The 25066-nt window shown below is 42.0% G+C and overlaps 3 protein-coding genes across 3 annotated transcripts; 2 read left to right on the top strand and 1 right to left on the bottom strand.

Annotated features, from left to right (window-relative positions):
• The first annotated feature begins 107 nt into the window (after positions 1-107).
• zdbf2 (zinc finger, DBF-type containing 2) lies at positions 108-9927 on the top strand. The gene is made up of 8 exons (XM_086035922.1): positions 108-200; positions 1945-2041; positions 3492-3649; positions 3833-4355; positions 5151-5273; positions 6515-6825; positions 7047-7185; positions 8170-9927. The coding sequence occupies exons 2-8, from the start codon at positions 1946-1948 to the stop codon at positions 8968-8970; spliced, it is 2151 nt and encodes a 716-aa protein (XP_085892048.1). The 5' UTR covers positions 108-200; position 1945; the 3' UTR covers positions 8971-9927.
• Positions 9569-17952, bottom strand: dytn (dystrotelin). Its single transcript, XM_086036009.1, has 15 exons — positions 17900-17952; positions 17631-17662; positions 16735-16821; positions 16414-16618; positions 16159-16244; positions 15997-16076; positions 15858-15929; positions 14316-14479; positions 13707-13818; positions 13460-13599; positions 13081-13222; positions 12220-12272; positions 11951-12092; positions 10894-11326; positions 9569-10049 (listed from the first exon to the last, which is right to left on the bottom strand). The coding sequence occupies exons 2-15, from the start codon at positions 17647-17649 to the stop codon at positions 9949-9951; spliced, it is 1836 nt and encodes a 611-aa protein (XP_085892135.1). The 5' UTR covers positions 17650-17662; positions 17900-17952; the 3' UTR covers positions 9569-9948.
• A 1455-nt stretch (positions 17953-19407) lies between these two features.
• Positions 19408-22963, top strand: LOC147153763 (CD59 glycoprotein-like). The gene is made up of 5 exons (XM_086035999.1): positions 19408-19553; positions 19699-19778; positions 19990-20091; positions 21738-21811; positions 21883-22963. The coding sequence occupies exons 1-5, from the start codon at positions 19522-19524 to the stop codon at positions 22003-22005; spliced, it is 411 nt and encodes a 136-aa protein (XP_085892125.1). The 5' UTR covers positions 19408-19521; the 3' UTR covers positions 22006-22963.
• Positions 22964-25066: the final 2103 nt, after the last annotated feature.

Genomic DNA, 25066 nt, shown 5'->3' with positions numbered 1-25066 from the left:
GCAGAATTCGAATTTTCTGGGCGTTGCTCTGATTCGTTTGACGTTTGAAAATGAAGTGTATTTCTCCATGTGGACTTTTGGAGGCGTCAGACAAGCGCAATCGAGTGGCAAGCCGCAGAAGAAGAAGCACAGCGGAAACTGACACGCAAGCCCAAAGCGCGCGGCGGAAGATGAGTTTGTTCCCTCTGAAAGTAAAACAGGTAAATAAAATGCTCATATCTGTTCCGAGCCATGCGCTTTTAAATTACTTCCGCGTTGTACAGTATTACCGAGGCACAGGGCCGATTTAGAAGGCGTAACATGAATTAAACTGCGTCACGTGATTCTCCCAGGCTAACGCGGGTCCGAATCCAATGAAGAGTTGCCAAAAAGCTCCAACAGCAGCGATACTTGTTATATGTTGTACCTCACTGAATGTCAATCCACCGTCAACGTGGACAGCTGAACAACTGCCGTTGTGTATTCCAGGGCTTCGCCAACTTTTTCCGTCAATGGACCCCTTAAAAGCGGGGCATTATAAAGCACCCCCCCCTCAAAATCCTAGTACGCCTACCATGTGCACACCTGAATGTTGGAATTGTTTTGAACAATTCAATGTCAATATTTATGACGTAATAGTTCCCCGTGGCAGAAGTTAAAGCGTTCTCATAGTTAAAAAAAAAACAACCCTGCATGTCATTTCACAAATGCAAGTACTTAAATGTATACAAATTATTTTGCGGAGCCCAAATTAATTTAGGGCTCACAGACCCCCCCGGCAGCCCCGGATTCGAGAACCACTGGTTTAGAGTTTGACTCACAACAGTGAAAAACCCACGTCAGCTGACCATGAGTTTTATTTTCTTTAAAATATCTGAACGTATAAACAACTAAGAATACAGCAACATCCTAGAATATTTTGTATGAAAATTAACAGTTCAAATGGGGTTTGTGTTGGGCGGTTGACTTAAGGGTATGTTTTTACAATAATTTTGTCTTTGTTTACCTCTTACGCCAGTGATTCTTAACCATTGGAGGTACTCACCCTCCACAAATTTTGTACGCGCGCATTAACCCAGATGTGTTTTTCCTCAATTCAAAACATGATCTTTTATAACTGCACAAAATGAACCATGAACCAGTCACACACAAAAACACTGTTTAATTAAAGAAAAAAGAAATTCTGATTTTCACCCAAAACGCTAAGTATAACTCAATGAAGAATTACTTTAGATTGAGGTGACTTTTGCTGTTGCCTTACAAAGACAAGTTCGGCAATGTGTGCCACTCACAACAAAGTTTGTTCCTTTTATTTGTTTTATGGCGGTCATCATCAAGAGATTTCTAGCAAAGCTAATTGGTAACAAATAGAATGAGTATCCGAAGGGCTTTCTTAGCCATAAGAGGGTGCAGTAGATGCTACGTCTATGAATTGGTGACACCTAAAGGTTGAGAGTAATGTTCTGAAGAGTTGTGGAACTAGGCCTGTCATGATAACAAATTTTTAGGACAACATATGGCAAACAATAGTATCATTTATGTTTTTTTTTTTGTATGCCAGTGATATGATGATACAAGAGTATAATAATGAAGGAAACTTTTACGAGAACCTCTCCGTAATGGTCATAATCTAACCTAACTGTCCAACACTGTTTGAGGTAAATACAAACAAAATAACATTAAATCAAAGGTAGTCACATACTGGAATTAAATACTCAGTGCAACACTGACCCCCCAAAAATGCGCAAAACATCATTCTTGCTAGAAAGCTAATTGGACACAAAATACATAGCATGTGAAAATGTCTTGAACAACTTTTGTAACATTTTTAAAAGTCCAAATCCTCTGATTTTGTATGATAACAGTCAATAGTTTGTCTTTCTGTCTGAATGAGTAGTTGTCTGTAAAGAAAATAATAGCAAGTTGTGACGAATAATGACAAAATACATTGGACGTATATCACAGGATGTGGGCGGAGTCACAGCCAGGGCCATCCAGATGCACACCAGGCAGACCAGGTTACTGCACCTACTGCAGAGTCCTCTACAGCGACCTAGATCAGGTGATGTGTGATCTTTTTCACGTGGCCTGTGATGCGGTGGGTTTGAAGACCGCTAACACTTACGGTTTTAGCAGGGGAAACTACATTGTTTTTTTCCGTTTGTTTGTTGACATTTATCACCATGAACTCGCACATACTCCCAGGTAGCGATAGCTTCAACGGAACCACAATAACAAACCCTTCTATGTCATTTGTCGAAAGCAGTGTGATTGATAAAACAGGTTAAATGGCTTGAATGCTGATTTGAAGCCTTGTTCTCTACCGCCGTAGTCGAAATATGTGATATGTCAGTTGTAAAGGAGGTGTTATGTGAGGTAAATTAATTCCAAGGGAGACGGAACAGCAGCCTTAAAGAGACACTTGGATGAGCTTAACATTGTCACATATATAATAGGTTTGCATGTAAAAAGGACATCAGTGCTAAAATTCTCCCCCCAAAAGACTATGTTGTGATTTAAGGGCTTTTATGTGATTAGATTTATGACAAATTGCCCCGCCTCCTTTTGGAGCTTGGCTTGTTATTTTTTCGGTCCACTTAGATTAGTTAGACTTTCCTTGCTTGCCCTTAAATGCAGCATTGTGTTTGTCATATATATTTATTTTCTTTCTAAAGCAAAACAAGCTTAGCCAATCAATTAGTGTTCAGTAGCATGCTTTCGGTAACAGCTGCATTATTGTATTGTCTTGAACTTATCAAAAATGAAGCTCTTGTGAAAACTAATACTAAATAATAATACAAAAAATATTTTAAAATAATAAATATACTGGTTAAAAACAGCCCTTTGAGTAATTCATAGTAAAGTTCACAAACAGTAAAAAGTTCATGAAATTAAAGACCAGAGAAGTTCATGCGATTTGTCCAAAAATATCTTTTTTTTTGGTTAAGAATCAGAATCGAGAATCGTTAGGAACCGGAATCGTCCAAATTCAGACGATGCCCAACACTAATCGTGATATACTTTACAGTCATATCACCCAACCCTGCGTTCAGCCCTGATTCACATACATTTCATCTGGAAAGTCATCGGAGCGCTTCACTTGGTCCACATTTTGTTGTTACCTTATTCGAAAATAGAATTAATTCATTTATCCAGAAGTCATCAGAAGGTCATTGTTGACTCTGATGAGAGCTGTCTCAGTGCTATGTGAAGGGCGAAAACCAGATTGGATTTTTTTGTCTAAACTGTTCAATTTGAGATGATTGTGGAGTTGAATAGATACATTTTTTTTGTAGAATTTTGGGAAAAAAAAAAAAACTTTCTGGATGTGTTTTGTCTGGGAGGACAAGATGTTACTGTGCATCTCCAGCTACTGGCATGATAAGCATATACATTGTAGTGTATGTTGTAGTTTTATTTATTGATTAATTTTTTTATAAATGTGGTCTCGGCGTGAAACATTTTAAATCTGTACATGATCATGGCTATAAAATTCTGACCATTGTTCTCAGCATCTGGCCAGTCTCAGACACCTGGATTGTGTTCGCGCATCCTCCAGGGGCTCCACCAGTTGGTCCTCTGCTGACAGCAGCCAAGCCAAAGGAAGTCTGCTGGAGCGATTCCTGCAAGATGTCCTGTTGCACCACCCACACTGCTACAATGACCCCAGGTAACATCCTAAATAGGGCGTATCCCAAAATGTCATTCTTCAGCTTGTTTTTAAAGACCTCGTGACTTTATGAAGTTGGTAGAAAGTGTACATCTTTGTTATCAATAGGTGATTCATCACTGTTGACAGATCATATTTCGGTTTTGAGCAGGTTTAGGTGATGGATTGTTCTTGTGTCATCAGACCATCTCACGCAGACCTCCCGTCCATCTCCGCCCCTCCTTTGCCGAGGGAGGAGCTCGACGAAGTCTGCTTGTCTGGCGACGACGACTTGTCACTGGGCACACGCGAGCGTCTGCCTAGCTCGAACGACGTGTCATCTACCGGCAATCAAGATGAAGACGCCGGTGGCCCTTGTAGTCGATTACAGAAGAGACTTTCAGAGGGGGCCGGTCAGGAGAGGCCTTGTACACAAGCGAAAGAGCAGGAGGAAGCAAGGACCATCGACTCAAGGCATACGACTGTGCCGATACATCAGGCCTCTCTGCCTGTGCACAGGAAGGCACACAGGAAGACTGACAGGAGGAAACCCAGCAAGTCTCTGACTTCTATCCTTTCAACCGAGGGTCCACATCCAGGCACGTGCCCCGTGCCCCACTCCGTGCCGCAGCCTTGGCACGGCTGGCAGAAGGAGCGGTGGGCGGCTTTCAAAGAGGAGGCCTTCTCAGCGCAACACAGTGACCTTGTGGACCAAACTATTGAGGAGGTTAGTCCAAATGTTTTATCTTGTGCGTAGTAGGGGTGCGACGGGACACGTGGGTGTGTTAATACGTTTCGCTATGGCGTGTTCGGTTCGGTCCACTTGCGTTCGGTCCAATAGCAAAGCGTGAATATACTGGGTTCGCTGTATTTGAAATTCTGAAATGATCCATAAGAATGAATGGCAATTGAGCATAATTTAATGAAAAGGTATCATATTCATTCATAAATTTAAACATTTTGTTTCGTCATAAGCAGAAAACCATGCAAAACAGATGGTTCATCATTAGGCCCTTGCAGTACATTAACTGTACTTAAACTATTAATTGGGCAGGCGAATTAATCAGAGATATTAGCTCTTGTAAAACATGAAATAAATCTGCTCTTTTATTCATTTTTTTGCCAATATTTGCAGATTTTGTTCTTATGATTTTTATTATGTTATATAACGCACACATTATTACATAAGACAAAGATAATCACATTTATGGGTGTCCTGATCCAATATTGATATCGGATATCGGTCCAATATCACCACCGCGCCCCCAAAAAAACAGTATCGGATTATATCGGTCTACATCAAAAATCTTAGATATTAGCACTCATATACAAGCAGTCCATTCCAGACTCTGTTCCCACCATGTACTGAATGTCAAAAATGGATTCTGAATTTACTGAAGTAAACTTGAATTATTATTTTGCACTTCATAATTTGCACTTCATAATTTGTTTTTATTAGGGTTATTTCTCAGGGTCCTTTATTTACTTTATTCAAATCCAAAATGCTTTTGTCGGCCACCAGGTTATCCAAACATGTTGTCATGGCGACGGTTTGACGTCCTTTCCGCTTGAGGAGACAGACAGCTTCCACATCAGTCTTCCTCACTCTCTTCAAACACAGAGTGAGTGGGACACACCTGGACAGGTGAGTGGAGAAGGGAAAGGTTGGGTGGCCGAGCCCACCTTAAATGTTTCAAACGATTGTTTTACTAGCTTGTATACAAATAGCGAGGTCTCTGGAGTGCCTTCCTACCCATGATCAAGTTTGTTAGCTGTCTTTTTATGAAAATGTCTGCTGCGAGCTGATTAGAATTTTGTGAATTGGGACATCACAGTTAGGCTAATTTACATAGCCGTACTCGGCATTTGTACGAGACATAACCCCACCCTCACCCAAACCGAGTGATTTCTACCAGTGTGTGACAAGTGGACATTTAATTGTGCTGTACAGTGGTACCTCTACTTACGAACATCTCTTCATATGAAATTTTCAAGTTACGAAACGCCTCAACTGGAAAATATTGACTCTAGTTACGAAAGAAATTTCAGGATACGAAAGGTAAATGTATGGGCTGCGACTCGCAGCTCCGGAGTTTCCTGAACGCAACACGCTCATAGCTGCTGTGCCATTGGCTAGCCTAGCATCTTCCTGGCATCCCATTGGCTAAGAGGGACCTCTACCGTATGTGTCTATGTGTGCAGATAGACAGGTAGATAGATAGATATGTCTATGCAGCGTTATAGAATTAGAAACGAGGAAAAGAAAAAAAGGAGAAAATCGTTTTTTTGGTCCAGACAAACAAAGCAAGAGTTAATAGAAAAGTGTGAAAAAGCGATGCGTTTGGTTGATCTCGTCAAAGAATATAACCGTATCGACAGTCGCCACATTATTAAATCAGTTGTTTACAAAACGCCAGGCAAAAACCACTTCTGAGAGAGAACATGAAGCAAAGAGGGCAAAAAGCGATGAGGACAGCAATTCAAAGGTAAACGACCATCATTTTTATTCCTTACTCTATCCTTTGTTTTTTTATATTATGCACAACTCTCATTTATTGTGCAATAATCTAATTGTAACATGTATTTGTTACATGTTTTCATGCATATTTATGCTTCATAAAACATTTATGTCTGAATATTGGGGGGCTTGGAACGGATTAGGTCATTTACATGGAAAACACGTCCCTACTTACAAAATTTTCTACGTAAGAAATTTCTCCCAGAACCAATTAATTTCGTAAGTAGAGGTACCACTGTAATTCTTTAGCCTGTGTGTATTCTGACAGACTAATGTCAGTAAGCTTTTATTACGGCACCTGGGTGCTTTTTTGGAATTGTGAAAAAGAATACACGATGTCTCCTTTAAGATAAGGAATGTGTTTCCAGGTAGACTCGTGTGTCCCGCTGGTCGAGACGCAGTTGAGGGATTTCAGCCATCTGACTGATGTTCAGGTGGACTTGACAGACCAGGTGTACTCCCATCATCTGGAATCCGTCCTCCACAGCAAGCAATGTGCAGTCCAACACAGATTATTCAGGACTGCGCCGAGAGAAGTGCCAAAGAATTTGCCGGAGTCCTTCAGAGGGAGGACATGGTCCCAGATCGAAGAGGAAGATGAGAAGAAAGTTGATGACCTGGTCCGACAGTTCAGACAAGGTCGTTTTGTCTGCTACTTCGACAGTGAATCCCTTGCCAGGTCACATACATTTTTAGTTGCAACTTTGAAAATACACCACGTGACACTTCTCATTTTAAACGCGTTCATTTAACATATTTAATTTACAGTCGTAGCCGGGGCATTCAGTCTATGGATTAAGCAAAGGTGGAAACACCTTTATTTAGTCCGCTTAATGGGCATTATTGCCGTCACCTGAAACATTTCTGGCTTACTCACTTTGAACATGTCTTACTTACAAGGTACGGCACCAGGAGCAAAAACGTGGACGGACCTGATCAGACAGTAGCGGAATCAGACATAGGTGTTTTTCCTTTACTGGACCATGATGAGGACGAAGTGCCCAGAAGGCGGAACTTCAGGATGGCGTCAAGGTGTCAGGTGAGCATGACAGATACATCTACGAATAGTTAGAGGTGGCAAACATACTCACACACTCTACTGTAAAAGGAAAAATATGTGTTTATAAAAAACACTCATAAAGTTGAAGTACCGAATAAACTCCTTCGATAAAGGTAACCGCCAATTAAAGTATATACGCCACCGCTGTTAATGCTCCCTGGTTCATGTTCCATGTCCAATCGGAATCAATCAATCAATATTTCAAATGCGATTGATTAACTTTTTTTTATGTTTTTTATGTGTAGTCATCCACAGAGGTTGCAAAAAGTGTGGAGTCTATTTTGTCAAAGGTGTAGAAAGCACAAACACCGTACATTTTCAAACTTAGGGAGTAAAATAAATAATAAAGGACAGATACCTGAAAAATCTGCTTAAAGGGGAATCAACCCAAACATATTTTTTCAAGAATATGCTCCCAGCAGGCCCACTAGTTGAAACACAGCATTCTGATTAATTTTGCGTTTATGGAATACAAATTAAGCAGCAAAATGCATTTGTTTCTAGCCATCTCTGGGGGCGGCCATTTTGTCTTGGGTCGACTGAAAATGACATCACAACTGCTCACAACGACCAATCACGGCTGACCTGGTTTCTGAATCCTAGCCGTGATTGTTCCTTGCGAGCAGTTGTGATGTCATTTTCAGTCGACCCAAGACAAAATGGCCGCCCCCAGAGATGGCTAAAAACGAGTGGATTAACACTTATCCCACAAACGCAATATTTATCAGAATGCCCTGTTTCAGCTAGTGGGCTTGCATAGAACATATTCGTGAGAAAAAAAAAATGTTTGACTTTAAGTACTGTAATTAACTAATCATACTTTCCCACTACCAAAAGAGGTGGAGAATTTCCGGTAAATTTCCATGGGAAGTTAAACTATGGAATTCTGGAAATAAGAAGGTTAAATATAAACTTATTTTTTGCGGGGGGGGTGGGGGAATTGTTACTTGTTCTTTTCCCCAGGTGGTCAAAGTGAGTCACGCCACTCAGACCGTCCGCTTGGTCGTTCCGACTGTCTGTCAACCAGCCCTAGCGGACACGCCCACTAGTGTCCAACCAGGCAATCGGGACAGTGGGAAAAAGACTCCCGAAGTACGATGGTCTCGCCTCCCACCTTCGTACTCACCCGTCATCACGCCGCTGCAGTCCAACACATCTCTGGTCTACCTCCTCTGCTCCCCTACTTTTCCCGCCACCACCGACACACCCGCCGCCGCCGCAAGCCCCACACCCAAGCGCACCAGGAAAAAGCAACGGCCGCCAGACTTTCACAGGCGGAAGGTAAAATACAAACAATTTCCCGTGCGATTTTATGACCACCGCAGCAATCGCGTCATCAAGAACCCGCCCAAAGGTTTCAAGGTGAGTAAAGACCCCGCCGCCTCCAACCCTTTGCCTCCATGTGTACGTCAGCTGTTTCGAAGTCTGAGCCCAGACCTGAACACAGAGAGAAGGTCCGGGGAGGGCGGCTCAGATTCTGCCAGGGTCAAAAGTCAGAAGCTGTCGAGCACTCCCAGCACAGACTCAGGGCGAACTCATAAACGCGAAACCTCTCCTCCGGTGCATCGAAGTAGGCCCGAGGAGGCAAGAATAGGTGGCGAAGAAAGGCCAAGGCGCCCCAAGAGGAGAGCGAGTGTTCAGAGCACGCCTCCACCACCCAAGAGATGTGGACTCCGTCAAAAGGACTCTGCACCCCTTACAGAGCCAAACTTGCGGCGAGGAAGGTCTCAGAGGGGGAGGGGCCGTGAAAAGACTGCAAAATAGCGCATTTGTTACGTCAACACTTATGCTGCATTCACACCAAATCCGTCGATGGCGTTTCTGGCGGCGCGATTCAATCGAAGTCAATGTAGGGGCGCCGCGGAGGATGCGTTTGGAGCGTTTGGAAATCCGCCCATTCGTCCATCCGGCGCGGCTGAAATCATTGAACTTTTTTCCCCTCGCGGCAGCCGATCAGCGTCGGGGAGTGCTGCGTCTCACACGCAGCGTCCTGTACGCTCGGCCGGTCTTGTGGAGAGCGCAAAATGGAGTAAAAGATTATCGTCGCGGTTTGTGGACATCCCGAGCTGTATGACACGGCCAGTTACAACGACCTGGACAAGAAAAAAAAGAGACCAGGCTTGGAGAACTGTGATCGAGGAGCTTGTTATACCTGGTATTTTTTTTACTTTCTTTCTTTAGTTTTTTTAAAGCTGTTGAACTTTACCAAGACGGCAATATTGTTTGCATTAGCTTTTGCAAGCGTCGGCCACTTGATTGCGACGTCAAAACCTTTTTTTTTCGTTTTGCCCGTTGTCGTCTACTACCAAGCAAAGCCCCTCCTCTCTCCGATGTGCGCGAATGAAGCGGCTGCGGCATTCAGGTTTCAAATTTCCCGCGGTCAAACGCCGGCGAATAAAGCGAACCGGAACGCTCATCCGTGATTGGTGTGAACGTAGCATTAGGCAACATTTGAAAATAAAAAAAAAAAAAAGGAATAAAAAAAAAATGTCTTTTGGCCACTCATTTACATAACACAACAGAACAGAAAAAAACATTTTTGAAATGTGAGGACATTTGAGAGTACATCTTCATTCATGGATGGATGGATGGATGAATAGATAGACGATGGATCGATCAATCGATCATCCGACTTGACATTGGTCCTGGAGACAGAAGTGCCTTTGACATTGTTGATGTTGAAGAATGGATATGGTAAATCCATAAAGCCTCAACATTTTCCTCTGTGGCGTAAACCTTTCCTTAATTTGTCTGTCTCGGGATTTGTCTCACAGTGTCCACCAGGTAGAGTAAAGAGTCTCCAACATGGTCTGCAGCCTCAATAAGCACCGACCCCTTATCACCTGTTCCAAAAAAAAATTTATTGTGACTTAAACATGATACTAGTCTTGCAATGAATTTAACACAGTACAAATACTTTGTTACTCTACTAAAGTAGGATGTTCAAATGTCTGGACTTAAAAAAAAAAAATTCTCCTTCTGGCAACTTACACTTTGACTTCACTATTTCTAGGTAAAATCTTCATTACGCAATTATAATAATAATAATAACAATAACAATGATAATTAGGGAAAAAAAACTCCTTTCCGTAATGCCTGAACCATGGAGCACAAACCGAAACAAATTAGCACTCTATAGTGTACTTTTTTGAAAACATACAGTAATGACATGATTAAACAGAACATAACCATTTTTTGGGCCACATTTAATGCTTCAGCTAAATGGACATTGGGCTGCTAATTGTCGTGTGCGCACCTTGGCTAACCGGAGGCAGTATGATACAGACATACGGATGTACATGGAGACAATAACTGCTCAGTGAGTCGTAGTAAAATTAGTCATTCAGTGAAGAGCATCGAGGCGAATGTAAACAACAAAGGTGCAAAAGAAATCAGCTGAACGGTGGCTCGTATCTCGAAAGATTCGTAATTTGTCTTGTATCTCAAGGCACCACTGTGCATTTGATATCAGAAAAAAAAAAAATATATATATATTACTATACTGATGTACAGCAAATGTCATATACTTCGACTATTGCTCAAGTAATATTCTACAAGGCAACTTTGACGTCTTCCAACGTTGATTTCTGTTCAGGTATTTGTACTTTAACTCCGGTATCGCTTTCGTATACTTTATACGTGACTGCTATTGAGCGAGGCAAGTAAAGAAACAGACTTCTATCTTACCTGAGTGTTTCTCCTTCTTCCTGTCCGTGCCTAGGACACTTATTAGTCGGTCCACAGTCTGCTGCAGCAACTCTTCTGGACTACAAGTTCCACAACTCTGTTCATCAGCCATACCCAGGTCCACTTCCTTTAGGACATCCTCTTGTTGAATCGATTGACAAAGATGGCTGTCAATTGCACAATTCACCTCCTCATAGTCGATGCCATGCGACCAAGCAATGTCCCGGTTTATTGTTGCGGGTGGAGTTTCCTCATCCTCACTCTGCTCGTCTGTCTTCAACATGAATTCTTGGTTTATATCTTCGTCCGTACATGTCTCTGTGTCTGAAGTTGGTGTCACGTTTCCTTTCTCTCCGTTTTCCGCGTTCTCCATCTCATTCTGGTGTCGTGGCGTATCATTGGCGGGCTGTTGTCGTTCCAGCTTGTTCAGTGTCTGAAGAATGGAGATATTCATGGGTAAAGGTTGAAGACTGGAAGGTGTGAAAGTTGACGACCACAGGTGGGACACATGCGACTTGTCTCGAGTCAGACTTAAGTTGCCAATTATAGGACTTGGGATTTGACATGAGTTTTTCTTACTATTTATGAGACTCGACTCGACTTGAGCTACATGACCTGACAATTCTATGCTTGCATATCTATAGTGGCCGTATCTGTTGCATTAAAAAGGACCTACTGCGCATGTCAAACTTTTAATGGGAGTCAATAAGGTGGAGATTTTGCATCTGCAAATTAAATAAAAAGAGATCAACCAAACAACTTTATAACTCATTAACTGTACTTTCTATCCTGCTCACCTAAAAAATAAATGCACATTACATATAATACATTTTGTTGATTTTCACTTTTACATATTTTTATTTTAATGTTTTAATTTTTATTTAATTTTTGTCTTATTCAGGGTGATTCGGCTCAGCAATGGGGCGGTGTTCTAGCGCCCTCTATTGGCCAGCCATCATTGGTCACCACAGATACTGACTTTCTCTCAATGCGCTTAATCAACAACCGTCCAATCGTAGGGCTTCTTCTTGAGTCGTGACTGTGACAATGTGTTCACCTGAGTGAATGTGGCCCGCAGACGGATGTTGTGTTCTTTAACTGTTTCCATGGCGACCTCCATCCCTGCACACCGTTCCTTTAGCATACCCTGTTCTGATTGGACAGTGAGATGCCACACCTGCAGCTGCTCTTCCAGTAGCCTTCAACAAAGAACCAAAGAACAATCACGTGATGATGAACACACACCCTGTTGTCCGATCCATTGTTTAATGTCAGAAGCCCCCCCCCCCCCCACCCCCGAATCCCCCCCCTTCCCCCCCCCCTTACTGTTTGTCTCTGTGCAGGTCCCTGACTTCAGTGAGCAGAGTGGACACCACCGACTTAAGAAATAAAACATGATCAGCACATATTAGAGATGTTTTCGGAATGTTTGTAAACAATAAGTGGCAGGGTACTTCCGTATGGCAGGTAAGTGATAGACTTGAACTAATAACGATGATCAAAAGTTGTTGACTTTGTTGTTGCACTGGCGCACATATTCACCAATAAAGTTTAGGGAATCAAAAGCGGAGTCTGTGTAACTGTATTAAAGTGGATGTTGCAAATAGATGAGTAAATAGATGAATAGAGAAGATCACAAGACTTAGTCGCTGTGACTAGGGGGACGGACTGGGAATCAAAATTTCGTCATCAGGTTTTACAGTAATTTACTTACGGATAGGTTTTGAATGTTTGGTTGGTTTGTCTGAGTAATTTGGCAAAACATATTGGCTAGCTCTACAAGGCGCTGTCCATTTCAGCATCAAAAGAGGAACATGTATCGGATTAATCTGAGCAATAGAAAATACAATTTCCTCTTAATCATGTCTGAGTTCCTATTTTTGAATCAACTGTAAGGAATGTAAATTATGGCAAGTGTTTCATTTAGCTTCGAAGAAATTTACTTGACATACGTAGCATATGCTTTTCGCTTGACATTTCAAACATTTAAATTACACCGGTATAGAGAAGAAGGCTAAAATCAGCCTTTTTCATGTTTTCTCAATTGCTCTGCTGGTCAAATGGGAAATAAAAAAAACTAAAAAAAAAAAACGGTTGTTTACTGCCACCTGAACCGTTGCCAGCCGGAAGAATTTGTGATGTCATGGTGAAAAGTTAGTGTTTGAGTGGGAGGTCATCAGAGGTCACCTGTTCTGGCAGCATCTCATCCGTCTGTAGGGATTTAGATGAAGAGGAATGAAGCTTTACTGAGGAGTCATGGGAAACACATACAGCAGAAAGGGGGCTCCCACGTTCTCCGGGCGTGGCAACCGAGTGGAGAGGTGGAGCGCTGGGAAACAAATTCATATTTGATTGTTTGATTGATTTACATTGTAATTTTCATACATCCATTTTCTAAACTCCAAATTGCCCGTAGGCGTGAAGGCTTGTCTATGCATAACTCGCCCAGGGTGTACCCCGTCTTCAGTCCAAAATCAACTGGGATAGACTCCAGCTAACCCAAGACACTGATCAGGGCAATCAGGATCGAAAATGGATGGATGGATAGCCGTCAAACCTGTCTCACATCTTATGGCTTTGACTTTCCTTTGCCTCTTCCCTCGTTAGACTTTTCGCCCTGTCAGCTCCTCTTTGAGTATATCGCCGCGGTAACAGCGAGTGACGAGCACGGCGCACAATTGAAGAGAAAGACTCTCGCCAGGTGGGCTGCCGTGGAGAGGGTGCGTAGGATATTGTTTCAGTCCACCGACTTCTTTCAGTATTTTCTTAGTATATTTCAAGTCCGCACTGCCTCCCACTTTGTTGTCCCTTACCTGTGTACAGAACTCAATCACCGGGTGGTGACTCTTGTGTTTGCGTGTGTGTTGCTCCGACAGGAAGCAACTCTGACACACGTGGACGTTCAGACACTTCACACAGCGATACCTGAACACACACACACACACACACACACACACATAGTCCTCAAAATATGATGGGCAGCTCTAACACTTTGACTGCTTCCGATTGGAGGAAGGTTTTGTAATACCATGTGGGTGAAAGACTGCAATTATTTGATGTCCCCCAAAATGTTTAGTGTTGCCAACAGCAATGGTTTAAACTGTAAACATACCACAAATTATGATCACATATATAATTTCATTTTGGGATGGAAAAAAGTGCACAAGACTCTTAATTTCCACCAAAGCTCAAGATAACTCCTCCCTGACATACAAAACTTGTCTCTGTCAAGGTGTATATGCTTGACATACGTCCTTGAGACCAATTCCAATTTGGACAGTGCTTTGGCGCTATTTAGTGGTATTTTAGAGCATTAGGGAAAGCACACACACAAAAAAACAAGAGTTTATCAGCAAATTATGGAGAATAAGTTAATTCCAAAGAGTTGAATTCAAAAATAGGCTGTGGATTCTTGTACTCACCTGAGTCCACTGATGGGAAATATTTTGCAGATATGACAGCGGGCGGCGTGAACGACCTTCTGACTTATGAACAGACGATACAATACAGGTATCCATAGCAACAAATAAGGCTCACTCTGCAGCCATGATGACACATGTTCCCTGCTTACGGTGGAGGTCAACACCTGTGAACATTAAGTGCAACTGTCACCATGACGACTAAGCACAACTTTCAGCTACACTAGTGTTCAGAAATATATGGACTTTTTAATTTTTTTTTAAAACGAAGTCAACCCCCAAAAAATCTTTACAGTAATATGTTGTACGCACCTCCACTAGTCAAATCACAGCATTCTGATTAATATTGTGTTTGTGGAATATGAGTAAAATCCACCCGTTTTTGTCTATGTCAGGGGGTGGCCATTTTGCCACTTGCTGTCGACTGAAAATGACATCACAGTTGCTCAGGGCTCAGGTAATGGCCAATCACGGCTCAACTTCAGAAAACAGGCGAGCCGTGATTGGTCGTTACCTAAGCCCTGAGCAACTGTGATGTCATTTTCAGTCGACAGAAAGTGGCAAAGCGGCCACCCCCTTGAGATACCCTAAAAACGTGCGGATTTTGCTGTTTAACTCATTTTCCACAAAAGCATTATTGATCAGAATGCTGCATTTTAGTGGGCCTGCTGGGAACATATCCTTGTGATTAATATTTAATCCGAATGCTATGTTTTGACTAGTGGCGGCTCATAGAACATATTTTTGTGAAGACATTTTTGGGTTGACATGATGCAATCAAGATGTGACTGAAGTGTAACTTGATTTTAGAGGTTTCTCAAAAATATTGTATTCGTGGCGGCTGGGAGGCAAAGCTTGCTACTTTTATTGCTAATGGCATTTTTTGGGAAAAAATAATCGCTTAGATGACTGGGAAAAGTTACTAAATATTTAAACTGCTTGTTTGTGGATTTTACTGCCTTCACTTTTGTCTTTGGTAAATGAAAGCATGTTCCAGATCAGGTCACTGACTTGAATGTCGAATAAGTTGGAATTCACTTGTTGTCTGAAGCTGAGCCGTGATTGGTCGTTACCTGAGCCCTGAGCAACTGCGATGTCATTTTAAGTCGACACAAATAACAAAATGGCCGCCCGCTGATATGATTTTGCTGCTTGGCTCATATTCCACAAATGCAATATTAATCAGAATACTTTGTTTCAACTAGTGGGCGTGCATAGAACATATTCTTGGAAAAAAAATGTTTGGCTTGACTAGGACTTTACAGTATATTGTAAATGGAAGTATATTGATGAAGGCATCGCTATGCATAAACCACCTACCTTGTTTTTTTTTTAAATTCACCCAAGAATTTTGCCTCCGTCCACTTTTAGTGGTCTTACTGCAAGTTACCGTGAAAAGTAACTACATTGCATATTCTTCGTCAGTGACCTGATGTGAGCCCAATAGAGCTTGCTTTTCACTTACTAACAAACAGCAAATGAAAGTGACAATGTTCATAAACTCTCTATCCAAATAGATATCTGAACCAAAAAGTGTTTTCTCACTCCGCGAAAACACGACTTCACTGCCTCTTCAACAGCACCAAACACCCCTTCCTCCTGGATGAGTGCAGGAACCTGAACACACGTTTCGTGAGTCGGAATACGAGGCCACGATGGCAAATGCAGTCGTAGTTTGTTTTACCTGGTTGACATCCTCCAACACGGATCTAAGAGACGACCTATTGATGGATCCGGAAGCACTCGCCGCTGCACACACCAGGGCTGAGACACAGTCACCAGTGTTAGCAAACACATTCGATCGATAGGAACGGAAATATTATTTCCTAAGGAACATATTTTTCACCTCCGTATTTGAGCAGGAGGGTTTCCGCCGATAAACAGATGAGAGCAAGATGGAGGGAACTGGCCCTTACTCGACCCAACCGATTCCTGAAACACGCATACAGAACACTCCCAATTGTGCATAAACCAACAATGTGGGCGGGGTTTCGCAAAAATTGCTGCAAGTACTGTATTGTATTTGAGTACTGGCCAGTCAAAGAGTGAAACATTTTTTTGGGGCGGGCGGGACTCCTTTAATCAATCAATGAGATTTCACCTATCGAACATCCTGAATATGAGACCGCATAATTTGTTGGACGGCTCCACGGTGGACTGTTCTGCAAATTGCGGGGACACGCTCCTGAACATGCTGTTTAGGCACTGGGTTACTTCATCCTTGCTTAGTACAGAATCTTGCTGCCGCTTGGCCCTGGCCCCCAGGTCAAAGGCAGCCTCGATGTGGCGAACCAACACAACATCCACTGGAAGCACAACGCAGAACGCGTTTCTCAAACTCAACAAGTAACTTAAAGTCAAAAGGCAGAAACCCAGGCATGAAATGTAAAATAAAAAGGAGGAAACGCCACATTCAACTGACTGTGACAGATGTTCTGTAGACTTTCAAGCTTCATTGCGACTCTGTAGGCCGGTGGGCGTATTTTGTTGAAGTCCTCGAGCCCTGAAACTTGAAACAAACAAACACTGGAATGGAAGGCGTTTAATTACCCGCTTCAACCATAAAAATACACCACAAGCTACAATATGGTCCTTGCTGAAAATGTTTATCATTTCAAACTCATCTTAAATTACCCTTCAAAGTAAATGCCTTATAGATTTTTTGATTGACAAAGGATGAAATGGCAAAGACTCTCCGTTACTGCCGCTGTCAACCCAGGCTAATTTTATCCTTGACTGCACAATGGTGCCTTGTGAATTTTTCGAGACGTGGGCCATCAACTCAACTGACTTCCCAACAAACAGCAGTTAGGTAGATAGTGAACTATTCTCCCAAAAGAAGCTTTAAGCTGTTTATTGCGTATTATTGAGTGACCCGACTTACGGGACAAGTTTTTGGAGATACGAGCCGTTGTTGGGCTGATTTTTAAATGTGTTTTTTTTTTTTGCTTTTACTTGTGAGCACAAACCAGAGATAGCAGTGCTGTAGGAAAGCAGTACCTCAACTCACTTCGCAGCAAGCAGCGGTTTTGCAGACAGAATTGGTCATTATTCTTCAATAAAGAGACATCAAAATGTTTATTTCCACTTCCAGTTGACGTTTATTGTCAAACTAAACATACAGTCGAGGTAATTGCATGTTGTGTATTTGAAACAATCACTGAGCTTTTCCTTACATACGTCTGTTTGGCTTAATGCTAACAAATAATGCACAACGCCATTGAAGGGCTAACAAATAGCATCGGTGTCAATGTTATAACTCGTAAAGTAAAATGGGATTGGCAAACTGGAGAGAAAAAAAAAAAGAAAATAACTTACTGAAACTGTTGACATCCATGATGGGTTACAGTCTGAAAATGAAGTTACAATGTCACAATAATGTTTCTATTAATCGGAAAAAGCACGTTTTGCAGTAAGGATCATATAGCATTTATGACATATATCAGCAGATAAAGGAAACAATCAATAATGACAGTTTATTCCTTTCATGGTTAAAAATAGGTATTCATAATCAGAAAACTAAATATTTCTGATAATGGCCTGCTCTTTTGGGACTTTGTAATACACCGAGTTAAGCAGAAACTCACCTGCAGCCTTCCTAGCATCGAATCTAGCTGAAGCTGTTAAATCTTTAATGCCATTCTGGTTTCATCTGTCATCACAGCTGCCGCTCACCTGTCGGCCGCGGACCAATCGGCAGCCGGAACGGCTGATGACATCATACGAGGGGGGTGGGGGCGGGGGGATCAAAGTCAGGTTTGTAGCTGAAGCGAACAATCTGTGTCAGTCTGTGGCCTCTTTGTTTGTGTTGGCGCTACAAACCGTCGTCTCGGCTCACACTGGCCGTTTGTGTCTTCTATGCTTTCTTTGTCCCGTGGCACCACGACACACTCAAACTTTTCTTCTCAGATCAATGAGCTTGTGACGAGGTCAGCGTGGTGCCACTCTGATCCAGACCCCGACTTCATGTTCTCTAACTCGGCAGGCATGGCACAGCTAATGGCATATTATCAGTGTGTGTGTGTGAAAAAAATGCATATGAACCCGGGGCTGGCCGGCGAGCCGTCTGTTGCAATTTCATGCTTGTTATTGGCGGTGGTGAAGCTGGGAATGGTAGTAATGGAAGTGGATTGTTTTCGTTCTTGATGCCGTCGTTACGGGACTGTTGCTCTTGTCGCTACGGCGGTTGTTGTGCCCATTGCTCTTGTCGTTGCTCGATCCTGCTTTCTCTCCGGATCTTCCCTCCACTCTGTCTCTACAGGCACAAGTGCGCTTGGCGTAAAAACGGGCACATCTTCATTTTCGTGCCAAGCTAAGTCTAATTTATCATGTTTGGGAATTGGGCAAACCACGCGGTGCCGTGCCGGGCATTCTGGCGGACCAGGGATGTTTTTTTTTCACACACTCCCCAGTACACCTGACAGTTTGGTGAAAGAAAGAAAAAAGAAAGACCTTAGACCAGCTAAAAACGGGTCTAAGTTGTGGCGATTTTGGAGGATTTGGTTGAAGCTCAGGCGGACGGGATTCAGACGAGAATAGTGGATGTCATCGTATTTCATTCAGAAATATGACGACAGCATGCATGCACCGAACCCTCTTGGGAATCGGAAATTCACACCACGGTTAAAATCATTTTGGATTCCTCATAGTTAGGTTTTATTTTGGTTTATTTGATCTTGACTTGCTTTTTATGGGCTGTCGCTTATATAGTGCTGTTCTACCTTTGGTACTCAAAGCGCTTCACACCTGTACCTCATCTGCCGACCGATGACGCAGCATCAGGAGTAACTGGGGGTTCAGTATCTTGCGGCAAGTGGCAAAATGGCCGCCCCCTGAGATGGATAAGAACGGGTGGATTTTGCTGCTTAATTCATATTCCGCAAACACAATATTAATCAGACTTCAATTTTGAGACTAGTGAGGCTACATAGAACATACAGTATTACGATAAATACAATTTGTTGACTTCGCCTTTAACTGTTTAAATGTTTTGGTCCATTCATGAATCAGTCGCTATGACAAAAAAAAGTTCTAAACTTGAAAAAAAAAAAAAAAAAAATTCACTTTGAAAGTACTGAAGTATTCACTGAACAATATCTTGACATTTGTCTCTTCCAGCCAATCCAACCTGCTCTTACAGGCTCCTCCCTAGGGGTGTGGTCTCACAGCCTCATTTTTTCAGCCCCTTACAGTTTTGGTCAGTTAGCGAATGACTTGGCATCACTCAAGTTCTGCAGTTGGGTGAGGACTCTCCACTACATACACACACACACACACACACACCACGCACACACATTTACAGTAGACACACAAGAAAATATACGCAGTGGTACACACAGTAGTAAATAAAGTACACGCAGTTCAAAGAAGTACATTTTCATTTCAGAATTTGTGCTGCACGTGAGGTGAACATGAAGTTCTCTGTTAGCATCTTTCTGCTGACCTGCTTCACCCTGATTGGACTTGGTATGTTTCATCCTTCAAGATTTTCCTCTTCTTATTAGTAGGTATATCGTGACGCTGCGCTGGTTGAATGGCAATTGATTCATTGATAAACCACCTTGTTTTAGACAAACCCCAAAAAAAACTGTTGTTCGAAAAGTGCATGTTTTTTGTGTGAATCCTGTCGAGAGAGCACGAACCAGTGATGTGAAATGTGTCATGATTTTTTTTTCAGGCTCAGCAATTCGCTGTTACAGTTGTAAAGATTACACGGCCAGTTGCTCCAAACAACGAGACTGCAGCTATGATGACGCCTGTCTGACGCTCACAGAGAGAGGTGCTGAAATGTTTTCATTTTTTTTTCATTTTTATCCCCCCAACTTCTTGCGCTACACATAGATCCCTGGCCGTGAAAGAACACGTGATCATGTGAAACAATAAGGCACGCTCAGTTAGTGCCGTATGTACTGTTTTACTAGATATCGTCGCTGTCCTGGATTTTCTTATTTTTATGTGAATGGTTTCTGCGTTACATACAATGTATTAATGTGAAAATGATTTTTTTTTCCAAAATTGGACATAGGTGTTTTTCATAGGACAGCGATGATGTGTGTGTTGGCGTGCATATTATATATATATATATATATATATATATATATATATATATATGTATATATATATATATATATATATATATATATATATATATATGTATGTATGTATGTATGTATATGTATATGTATGTATGTATGTATGTATGTATGTATATGTATATACTGTATATATATGTATATATATACATATATATATGTGTGTATATATATATATATATATATATATATATATATGTATATATATGTGTCTATATATATATATATATATATATATATATATATATATATATATATATATATATATATATATATATATATATATTTATATAGACAGTTCTGTGGGGGGTGCTGCGGGAGTACGGGGTACCGAGCCCCATAATACGGGCTGTTCGGTCCCTGTGCCACCGATGTCAGTTTGGTCCGCATTGCCGGCAGTAAGTCGGATTCGTTTCCAGTGAGAGTTGGACTCCGCCAAGGCTGCCCTTTGTCACCGATTCTGTTCATAACTTTTATGGACAGAATTTCTAGGCGCGACCGAGGCGTTGAAGGGGTCCGGTTTGTTGGCCTCAGTATTGCTTTTTGCAATCCCTGCTTTTTGCAGATGATGTGGTACTGATGGCTTCTTCCAGCCGTGGTCTCCAACTCTCACTGGAGTGGTTCGCAGTCGAATGTGAAGTGGTAGGGATAAAAATCAGAAACTCCAAATCTGAGACCATGGTCCTCAGTCGGAAAAGGGTGGAGTGCCCTCTTACTGGTCGATCTACGTTCCTACCCTCACCTATGGTCATGAGCTGTGGGTCGCGACCGAAAAAACAAGATCCCGGATACAAGCGGCCGAAATGGATTTCCTCCGCAGGGTGTCCGGGCTCTCCCTTAGAGATAGGGTGAGAAGCTCCGTCATCCGGGAGGGACTCAGAGTCAAGCCGCTGCTCCTCCACGTTGAGAGGTGGCTCGGGCATCATGATTAGGATGTCCCCTGGACGCCTCCCTGGTGAGGTGTTCCGGGCATGTCCCAGCGGCAGGAGGCCCCGAGGACGAGACAGGACACGCTGGAGAGACTATGTCTCCCGGCTGGCCTGGGAATGCCTGGGGATCCCTCCAGATGAGTTGGTAGAAGTGGCTGGGGAGAGGGAAGTCTGGGCTTCCTGCCGCAACCCGACTCTGGATAAGCGGTAGATAATGGATGGATGGATGGATGGGTGTGGGCTTCGCATCAGTAGTGGGAAACACTGGACTAAGCAAATCGAACTTGTAGATAAGAATGTGAAGACAGCAAATACCTTGAAGATTCTTCATGACAAATTCGGACTGTGTTCAGTTATGTTTGATAACGAGACGTTCAACCGGTTCTTTTGCGCATGTGTTCCAGGAGGGATGACCTTTCGCCAGTGCCTCAAGTATTCAGACTGCGAGTACAGCCGACTGGGACAGATGTTCCCACAGGTAGAGAACCAAGTTATTCAGTGAGGAAGCAGTCTTCTCAAAATATTGATCCCTATCATTTTGGTTCGTAGGTGTCCAGTTTTACATTCAAGTGCTGCAACTCGGATTTGTGTAACTCCGCCCATTCTGCCTCAGCAAGTTCTCTGATTGGTGTGCTGGCATCTGTAGTCGCCACATGGTGGGTGATCCACTAATCGCAGGGTTGAACAAGTGATCCCTGCTTACTTTCACGCCAACAATGTCCACTTGGAGCTGATTATTGGTTGGACTGTTGTCTTTTTTTTTTTTTAATGATTATTTATATAAAAAAAAAAAAATCACTGACGTTTGCAGAGCTGTAATATGGTCCAGATTCCATTAATTTTGATCACTGAAAAAAAAAAAAAAATAGCACTTCAAGGCTTGTCTCATGGCTATGAGGGCATAGAATAGTCACATACTATCACTAGTTTTGGTTTTATAAAGTCACATAATTGCAGTGGACCAGTTATAGTGGAAGACACACATACAGTAAATACCTAAGAGGGTGTAATTGACCGTTCACCAAAAATTAGTTTTGTCTGTACCTCGGTTTTAAGGTCATTGTTTGCTTCACATTCAATACAGCAAGGGAACAAAAAGTGAAACGAACTGTTAAGCGAACAGATTGATTGACATTTGAAAGTAACCGTCGACAGCCTGAAATCCTTTCTTTTTAGGAAAGCGCAACATCAACAATTTGTCTTCATTTGGAGAAATGACGCCGGCAAGTACAGTAACAGTTTGAACAGTCAGAATTCTTATGCTGGCTTATTAGGCTCTTTAAATGCATCTGGAAGTTGCATTTGCACTGTGCTATTTAAAATAACAACAACATATGGCTAGCCATGATGTCGTCCGCTAGTCAGAAGCTGAGCTGCACTGTGTTTGTTTGCGGACTTGGCTGTGTGGATACTTCTTGCCCCTTACCTAACATGTTCAGTGTGGGAATAATTGCTTGATCATATTCCATAATTGCCCACACATTTGGTTATCATTTTAAGGCCAGTTTTGAAAAATTGTGGCAAGCTTTCGCGGGCCTTGAGTTTGACACCTGTGCTTGAATGTTTATGTATAACGTTGTAATTTTCCTTGTAACTACTGTAAACAAAATAAATGTGCTAGATATAATAATTGATCACTCTACTTGGATTCTACTCTGAGAAAACTGATTATTTGAAACATTGTAAAAGAAAAAAAAAATGCTGAAATACTTGGTTATTGCAAATTATAACAATGTATCCAAACAGACATCTGCATTTTTACATTTATTCCATCAAGTAACTGGCCACAAGCGCACGGTTGTAGTTGTGCCGCCTTGTGGGAAAGATGGTGAATTATAGTGTCATTGATGCTTCCACGCTTTGACAAAGAAATGTTGCCATTCTTGAAATTTCAGGATGAACCTCAAGTGCACTGTAACATTTACAGGTGAACTTAATTTGAAATTTGAATCCAACTCTTCAATGTTTGAGTACTTTTTGCGCAACTTTCTCTCCTGAACAGCAAGCTTTTATTATTATTATTATTATTTACAAGGATATACACTTTTATGCCTTTCTATGACACTTTCTGTGTCTCTGTATCTATGTTGCAACATGCTGATGGCTCTCTGAGACATTGTAAGATCAATGGCCACTTCCTGATTGAAGATTTGCTCTAGCAAGGAATTCCTGAACAATTGATACTTGTCGTCTCGGTTTCATGACGTCAAGATGAAGAGGGCTGTTTAAAGGGGAAGTCAACCCAAGCATATTTTTTTCAAGAATATGTTCTATGCAGGGCGGCACGGTGGTTGACTGGTTAGCACATCTGCCTCACAGTACAGAGGTCATGGGTTCGAATCCGGGCCCGGCCTTCCTGCGTGGGTTTTCTCTGGGTACTCTGGTTCCCTCCCACATTCCATAAACATGCATGGTAGGTTAATTTCGTCACTCTAAATGGCTCCTAGGTGTTATTATGTGTGCGAATGTTTGTTTGTCGGGTAACCAGTTCAGGGTGACCCCCGCATACTGCCCGAAGACAACTGGGATAGGCTCCAGCATGACCGCGACCCTTGTGAGGCTAAGCGGATTGGATAATGGATGGATGGATGCAAGCCCACTAGTTGAAACAAGGCAATATGATTAATATAAAATATGAGTTAAGCAAAAAAATTCACCCATTTTTAGCTATCTCAGGGGGCGGCCATCTTGTCACTCTTGTCGACTGAAAATGACATCACAGACGTCAGGGCTCAGGTAACGACCAATCACTGCTCGCCTGTTTTCTGAAGCTGAGCTGTGATTGGTCGTTATCCGAGCCCTCAGGGTGTGTGATGTCATTTGATGATGAAAGTGACAAAATGGAGATGGTTAAAAACGGGTGGATTTTGATACTTAACTCATATTCCAGAAACACACTATTAATTAGAATGCTGTGTTTCAACTAGTGGGCCTGCATAGAACATATTCTTAAAAAATATATGTTTAGCTTGACTTCCGCTTTAAATAACAATTCTAATTGTACCAAGAAATGTATTGGAACATTCATGGATGAACCACTGTGACGTTTGGATAAAAAAAAGCTACCTTTTAAACAAAAAAATATGTCAGTTTTAAAGTACAAAAGTATGGTGTCCCTCCGTCATGCTGCTGGTGTTACTTGCGAGAGGCCAGTCAACTATCATCACGTCATCCCCGACAAATGCATCACATATGGCATGAAAAGTTGATAATCAGGCATAAAGCAAGCAGCCACGGGGCAAGGCATGGTTGTCACGCTTAGCTTTGTGTGTTAGTAAGTGGCTTTATAACTGAATACACAAACATGAAAAAAGTAGTCAGAATTTGCACTTGTAAAAGTACAGATACATGTAAAAAAAATCCTCTGTTAGACAGACACTGGGAAAAGTTGAAGTACTGTACTGCAGTGTTTTTCAAACTTTTTTGAGTCAAGGCACATTTATTTCATTGAAAATATCCCGCGGCACACCACCAGCTGAAATTGTGAAAAAGAAAAAGCTTATCTTAATATATAAGTGTTATATTGTTTAAATAAGCATTTTTTAACATTGAAGAGTGACGTTATAACGTCTTGAATAGGAATGAATTAAACACAAAGAAAAAAGTATTTTATAATCTTTCATTTGATAGTGTGAAACATGGGCCTGTTTGGATAAACATGCGTCACTAATTCGCTTGTCTCTAAGCAAAGACAATTAGCTACCTGCGGCTGCTGCCACCTGCTGGTATGGAA

This window comes from Filicampus tigris, chromosome 1, assembly GCF_054856515.1.
Source record: "Filicampus tigris isolate MCC_2025a chromosome 1, RoL_Ftig_1.0, whole genome shotgun sequence".
Lineage (NCBI taxonomy): Eukaryota > Metazoa > Chordata > Actinopteri > Syngnathiformes > Syngnathidae > Filicampus > Filicampus tigris.
Note: the sequence above shows the minus strand (reverse complement) of the source record. Positions and strands in the feature narration are given on the sequence as shown.

Bases quoted from the DNA above. Each gene is read 5' to 3' on its own strand.
- dytn (XM_086036009.1), bottom strand. The intron at 13,819-14,315 runs GTGAGTACAAGA...GTGTGTGTTCAG, and splicing joins TTTCCCATCAGTGGACTCAG to GTATCGCTGTGTGAAGTGTC. The intron at 13,223-13,459 runs GTGAGACAGGTT...TTTGTTTCCCAG, and splicing joins GAAAGTCAAAGCCATAAGAT to CGCTCCACCTCTCCACTCGG.
- LOC147153763 (XM_086035999.1), top strand. From the start codon at position 19,522: ATGACTTGGCATCACTCAAGTTCTGCAGTTGG. The intron at 19,554-19,698 runs GTGAGGACTCTC...TTTTCATTTCAG, and splicing joins CACTCAAGTTCTGCAGTTGG to AATTTGTGCTGCACGTGAGG. The intron at 19,779-19,989 runs GTATGTTTCATC...TTTTTTTTTCAG, and splicing joins CTTCACCCTGATTGGACTTG to GCTCAGCAATTCGCTGTTAC.
- zdbf2 (XM_086035922.1), top strand. From the start codon at position 1,946: ATGTGGGCGGAGTCACAGCCAGGGCCATCCAGATGCACACCAGGCAGA. The intron at 5,274-6,514 runs GTGAGTGGAGAA...ATGTGTTTCCAG, and splicing joins AGTGGGACACACCTGGACAG to GTAGACTCGTGTGTCCCGCT. The intron at 6,826-7,046 runs GTCACATACATT...CTTACTTACAAG, and splicing joins GACAGTGAATCCCTTGCCAG to GTACGGCACCAGGAGCAAAA.